General features: G+C 67.3%; 2 protein-coding genes across 2 annotated transcripts; one reads left to right on the top strand and one right to left on the bottom strand.

Moving 5' to 3' along the window:
- Positions 1 to 423: 423 nt before the first annotated feature.
- EMIHUDRAFT_245263 (hypothetical protein) lies at positions 424 to 862 on the top strand (the record flags this gene model as incomplete). Its single annotated transcript, XM_005768551.1, has 3 exons — positions 424 to 623; positions 691 to 761; positions 834 to 862. The coding sequence occupies 3 exons, from the start codon at positions 424 to 426 to the stop codon at positions 860 to 862; spliced, it is 300 nt and encodes a 99-aa protein (XP_005768608.1).
- A 398-nt stretch (positions 863 to 1260) lies between these two features.
- EMIHUDRAFT_245262 (hypothetical protein) lies at positions 1261 to 2157 on the bottom strand (the record flags this gene model as incomplete). The annotated part of the gene is made up of 4 exons (XM_005768550.1): positions 1261 to 1464; positions 1531 to 1561; positions 1632 to 1824; positions 1899 to 2157. The coding sequence occupies 4 exons, from the start codon at positions 2155 to 2157 to the stop codon at positions 1261 to 1263; spliced, it is 687 nt and encodes a 228-aa protein (XP_005768607.1).
- Between the last annotated feature and the right edge of the window lie 4355 nt (positions 2158 to 6512).

Here is a 6512-nt window from a genome sequence, read left to right as displayed (position 1 = left end):
CGCGGCCCCGCTGCCGCCGCCGCTGGTGAGGAAGCCGTCGCGCCGCGCGGCAGGTGCTCGCCACGATCGCCGACGTGCACACCGCTTCGGCCGGCGACCATACCCTCGACCCGCACTCGGCCATCGCCTAATTAATGATTAGTTATTATTGATTAATTAATCATAGGCGAGCATACCCTCGACCCGCACTCGGCCATCGCCGTGGCGGGCGCTCGTCGCTACTTGCAGCGCGCGCCCGAGGAGGAACTTCGCCACCACCGCCCACCGCAACCCCCAACCCCCACCAACGCCCACGCCACCACCGCCCACACCACCACCACCATCGCCCCTGACCTCCCCACCCCTCGCCACGCCACGCCTCGCCACCGCGTTCTCTTCCTGGTGACCGCCGCCGCCGCCTCCCCCCCCCAGGCTGGCGTGCCGATGGTTGCCCTCGCCTGCGCCCATTGGGCGAAGTTTGCGTCGGCGGTGGGCCGCGCCATCGGGCCAGAGGAGGCGGCCAAGCTCGAGATGCCCGAGCCGCTCGCGTCGCTGCACGGCAAGCCCACCCGCGTCGCGCCTCTGCCGAACGATGTGTCGGCCGTGCGGCAGCACATCCACGCCACACTCGCCCAGGCGCACGAGTCGTCGGACCAGGAGGCGGTCGGCGCTTGAGCCGCTCATGGCGCCGCCGCCGCCGCCTTTGTGCAGGCCCCAGTGGCTCATCCGCTCTCACGCTCCAATCGAGCACGCGCAAAGCTATGGCGCGCGGCTCGAGGTCGGTCCCAGTCCCTGTGTGCGGTCGCACCGCACCACGCGCACACCACGATATACGGCATGTTCGACACCACTAGGAACAAAAAACCGATCAATCGGCGGTTAAACACACCGGTCTGCAAAATAAAGCATGAAACTCATAGCACAGACAACTCTCTCTCACCTGCGTGTGGTCACCCGGCCCAACACACCTTGGCAATCGAGTCTCCTCTCGTCAGTCATAAAGGCGTTCGCTCCTCGCACCGCGCGTGTGTCTTTGCTCTGACCTCTGTCAGACACGTCAACATCTGTGGTGATGTGCGATCGCAGCCTCTGGCGGCGACTAGCTCCGCCCCCGGCGACCGGGATACGCACGTTGCAGCGGCGGCGCACCTCCACGCATGCATGCGCGCCAGCCGGAGGGCATGGAAGGAGCCCACCACGAGCGCGAGGAGCCTATGTGGCGAGAAAGTCGCGGTCCAGGCGACGCGCCGCGAGAATGTGCCCATCCTCTCCGCCCCAGGCTTAGCGCCCCGCGTGGATGGCGCCCGCCCAGGGCAGTGACGGGCGCAGAAATTCATAGACGGGCGTTCCGCCCGCAGCGAGCCACGCCCAGTGGAAGGGGAGGTAGAATGCGGCGAAGAGGACAGGCCAGAGCCAGAGGTTTGCGGTGGGAGCGGCGGCTTGCTTCGGAGACAGCAACGTGCAGTCAGCGATCAGGAGGGGCACCTGTTCACCGCGGACACTGTGAAGCGAAGATATCGTTACACGTTGGTCGGCGAGCGGGAGAGGCACGGAGAGCGCGTGCATCGTCAGCTCGTCGAACCTGCTCACACATCCAGCACAATGGTGGTACGTCGCTTCAACAATGTCGAGCAGTCTGGACTCTAACACACCGGAACGCGTGGCGCTGGAGGTAGGGTGGCAGCGACGGGAAGATGACGAGCCAGAAGACGGCGGCGGTCAGCAGCGAGGGCGGTGCCACCGTGCAAAAGAGCGTCACCTCTTGCACCGCCTCCATTCGCCGTGCCGCGCCAAGAGCGAAGAACGCAGTGACACCGGAAAAGCACCACACAGTGAAAAAGCGCGCTGCGCGGAGGCCTACAGCGGAGCAGTTAACCTGCGCCGCTGGAGGAGACCAGATGATGCGGCGGGACATATACCCTCAAAATCGGCGCCATCTGGGTGCGGCAAGATGAAATGGCCCACGAGCGCCACCGCTGACCAGACTGTGCAGCACACACGCCAGCCGCGGAGTGTCTGCGGTCTGGTGAGCACATCAGGGAAGTCGAGGTTAGTGGTCGGGAGGATGGAGGTGAAGGCTGCCGCTTGCACTGAGAGCTCCGGACGACGCATGCGATAGGCTCGCAGCACAAGCGGCGGCGTGAAAATCAGGAAGGCCCACATGCTGGCGGACGCCATTTAGGGGCTGCGTGGCTGCGTCTTGGCGCTTGGGTTGTCAGTTTTCGTCTTCCTTTCTTTGCGCTACAGACCCCGTTTCATTTGGGGCGTGCGTAATGGATGGAGGCGTGCGCGGCCTGCTCATTATCACCCCCACCCCGTTAGCCCCTGGACGGACGCCGCGGGCCGGCCTCGGGCCGGCCTCACGGCCTCATCACCCAGGACTCACCCCGAGACCTCACCCCGGGACGTCGCCGGCTGCGGTGAGGCCTCACCCCCGGGGCAGTGAGGGCGCACCCGGGGACGAGCTACCCCTCCGCCCCCCGGTGCGAACCAAGCCGTGAAAGGTGAAATGCCCGTTCCCGACGACAGCAACCCATTGCTTGTGAGGCAGGTGCATTGCCATTGGTGCTGGCAGTCAGCCAGGGGCCGGGGCCCGGGCTGGAGCCCTTAGGAGGTTCCTGACAGCGATGTATGTTCAAACCGGCTGGCCAGCGGACTCAGGGCCGGTGCTTTGACGCAGTATATTGTACTTCGAGGTAGTATGAACTCAGAACAGCCCCCCGAGAGCGCCTCTTCGACGCCCACGGGTCCCAGGGGGTCGGAGGGGTTGCGAGAGGGCCTTGGCTATTTTTTGTTTGAATCCCGGAGGCCGTTCGAACATGTAACGTGCGTTCCACGTGCCCGTCCCCAGCAAGGACAGGCGGGTGGGCAGCGCCGGGCGGGGCGGCGGAGCTTCTCGAGGCGCGCACGTGCCCCGCGGGTCGTGCGCCGAGGCAGACACTCCGCCCGCGCTGACGACCATGACAGCATAGGGCTTCCTATCCTTGCTCAGAGTCTTCTTCCTCTGGCAGGGGCGGGCCGCGGCCGCCCATGCTGTGCACCATCAGGCCCAAATTGTCATGGGTGGACGTCATCTGCTGGCGAAGCGACCGGTTGTCCAGTGTCGATACGGGGTTGCCAGAGATAACCCACACACGCTTCGCCTCGAGATAGACACGCTACGCGATTCGTCGGGGCGTGACGGGGCTCGGCAAAATCGAACTTCACAGGATTTCAAGTAGCGTGAGCTACGATGCATCAGTGTACCAGCGCCGTGTGCATGCCGCGCATCATTAGGGCGATGCGGGGCGTCTACCCATGACATTCGCGCGTCAAGATGAAGGCGCGTGAAGACGAAAACAGCTTGTAAACCGAGGGCTCTCGGGTTGACTCGGCAGATTGAACCCGGTAGAGACAATGCTGACGCTGGCGCCGCTTCTCGCCAGCCATGTTGTTTCAGGCCATCCGTTGCTGCTCCAGCTCGCGTTGCCGCGGCTCTCGTTGCCTCTTGCGTCAGCGCCGCCGCGGGTGCCGCTCGCCGCTGCTTGCCTGGCGCCAGCCTCGACGCTGCACCCTCGCTGGGTAAACACGCTCAACGTGGCGCTTGAGGCGTCGGCGATGTCAACGCTGCTCGCCTACATGCTGGTTGACGTCGCAGCCACCTTCTCGGTGCTCGGCGCGCTCACCATTCTGCGCGTGGCGGTGCCGGCCGACTTTGCGCTCGCCCTGGCGCTCTCAAAGGCGCTGCGCGGACCGCGGCTCGCGCTGGACGCCAGCCTGGCCGCCTGGCTGACGAGGCGCTTCCCCGCCCTCCGCGCCGTCAAGGTATCGCTCTGTTTCGACGAGTTTGCAGCCTCGCTGCACTCGGTGGGAAGCAGCTTTGACGAGGGCCGGCAGGCTGCTGGCGGCGCTCCTCCGCACGCGAACGCGCCGCCGCGCGCGAGCGCTCCGCCGCGGGCGAAGCTGGCGACCGCCGCGCAGGCTGCGCGCCAGATGACCTCGCAGTACGGCCTTGCGTACATGGCGGCGAAGAATGCCGTCGCCCTCGCCTCGATGCTCATCACGCTCGCCGCCCTCCGGACGGCGAGATCGGCGACGGCGGCGCTCATCGCCCGGCTCGGCGTCAGCTCGGCGGCGGGTGAGCTCGCGGGCCGAGCCGCCCTCGCTGTAACGATCCACTACGCGTTGTTTCCTGCAGTGTGTCTGACGGCGGCGGCGCTCGGTCCACGCCTCCACAACGCCACCCAGCGACGACTCGGGGAGCGGCGGCCGTGAATTCATTTCGTCGACCTTGTGTAACCGTCTCATGTTTGGTTTGTCCTGCCGCGCACATTGTCATCGACTTGTATCCGACTTGGTGGCTGTGGTGATGTAGCGATGGTGTGGGTCTCTAGTCGCCTAACGCGTAACGGCTCCTAAAAAGAAAGAAAGAAAACAGACAACCCAAGGGAGGGATGGGAGGACGGCACGCCGCCACCACACAGGGATTTTAAGGAGAGGTGTGTGGTGCGCTAGCCGTCGCCCACCCTAGGGAGTCTGCCTCTTCCTATCTCTCTTCGCAGTCTCTCGCCGCTTCTCGCTGCAACCTTCATGCCACCTCGCGGTCGTCCCACTCTCGTCGTTCTCTCCCTTGTCATTTCCTCCTCTGTCGCGTCGTTCTCTTCTGCCTCGTCCTGTGACGCCGCCGCCTCCGTGTTCCGTCTCCTGCCACGAATTCTTCAAAACGAGAGAGTTGTCTTGTTTAAATTCTTCAAAACGCTGCCTGACACTGCCCTCCTGGCGTTGCCGTTCCACTTAGAAGCGCGCGCGGCGCTGTTTGGCGAGGACGGGAGCGAGAGCCATCCTTGCAGCCGGTTGTTTAACGCCCAGTGCGGCGACGGCAGCCGATGGCATACATGAAGGCGCGCTGCTCCCAGTCGAAGGGCGCCAGCCAGACCGACCCGTTGGGAGCACAGTCGGCCGGTGTCGCCTCCTCACTTGCGGCGCAGCCCGTCGACACATTGCTCGACGCGGTCTCGGCTGCGGGCGTCGGCCGGCTGGACTGTCTGCGCGACCTGGCGGAGCCGCGGCAGGCCGTGCCAGAGTCCGCCGCTCTGATAGAGGCGCTCCTTCGACCTGGGAAGCCCATCCTCACTCCTCAGGAGGCAGAGGTGCTGCGCGCGTGCAGTGTTGCGGCCGCGCCGGGGGAGATGTCGCCCACCCACTCGCAGCTCGAGCGCGCCGCGCGCTCCTTTGCAGACGTCCGACCACTGCCCGCATCGGTGTGCAGCCGGCTCGTCTCTCTACTCCGGCCGAGCGGCGCGGCGTCGGCCGCGGACGACGCCGTGGCCGCCGCGCTGCTCGCTCCGCTGCTCGTGGGCAAGACCCTTGGCGCGACTCTCGGCGGCTGGGGCGCTGCGCATGTGCTGCTGCTCCTGCTCGGCGACCGTTCTCCTGCCTCTGCCGCCACAACCACGGTGCTCCCCACACCACGCCGCACCAGAGGCGATCCGTCGGAGGCGTGAGGGAGGGTGCCGCTCGCACTGCCGCAGGTGGTTCGGATGCCGCTCGAGGCGGCGGCAGCGCGCGTGCAGCTCGTCCCTCTCCCTCCGGCCTGGCGGGTCGGTGCTGCCTCGCACGCGCTGCAGGCGGCGGTGCATGCCGTGGCCGACTCGCGCGAGGATGACCCGCGCCGGCTTGTGGACGGGGACCTCGTCCTCGCCCTCGACGGCGAGCTCCTCTCTGAGACGTCGCAGCTCACCGTCCTGCGCGACACCGCCCGCGCGGCCAGCAGTGCCGCGCCGCACCGGCCCACCAGCAGGCCAGACGCTAAGGTGCCTGGCGGCAGAGGCACGCACGCAGCAGCTGAGCTGCTCCTTCCAGGAGCCTTCCAGGAGCCTTCCGGGAGCCTTCCGGGAGCCTTCCAGGAGCCCTCCTGTAGGCCGGCACGCAGTGCGCGAGCTGCTCGTCGTGCGGCGGGTGGCGCCGGAAGGAGAGGGCGGCGCGCCGGCCCGGCTGCCGCTGGCCTCAGCTGGCGCGGCCCCCGCGCCTCTACCCGCCTCCGAGCTGACGCGATCCGAAGGGCGGGGCGCGTCGCTGGGGCGGGGCGCGCCGGAGCCTCCGTCGAGCGAGCGGCGGCCGCTCGTTGCGCGGCTTGAGCGGCGCGAGGCGAGATGCAGCCGAGATGCAGCCGAGATGCAGCCGAGATGCAGCCGAGCCGTGGACGAGGTAGCAGAGGTGCAGGAGAGGTGCAGGAGAGGCGCAGGAGAGGCGCAGCAGAGGCGCAGCGATGCTCGAGCGTCGGGGGGAGATGATGCGCCTCGGGTGCACTCCCCTCGTCCCCGAGCCCTGCCCGAGCCGTCCCCCAGGCGGGCGCGCTAAAGGAGACGTCGCGCGCGGCGGAGGTGCGGCGAGAGGCGAGAGCGCCCTCCCCCCCTTTCCGTGGGTCCGCGGTTCAGCAGCGGCGGTGGGTCAGGTGCGGCGCGAGCAGGTCGCCCTCATCCACGCGCGGGCCGAGGAGGCGGCCGAGGCACGCGCGAGTGAGCTGGTCGCTGCGGGCGGTGCCGCCGCAGAGG

The sequence above is a fragment of the Emiliania huxleyi genome (assembly GCF_000372725.1).
Source record: "Emiliania huxleyi CCMP1516 unplaced genomic scaffold EMIHUscaffold_453, whole genome shotgun sequence".
Lineage (NCBI taxonomy): Eukaryota > Haptophyta > Isochrysidales > Noelaerhabdaceae > Emiliania > Emiliania huxleyi.
Note: the sequence above shows the minus strand (reverse complement) of the source record. Positions and strands in the feature narration are given on the sequence as shown.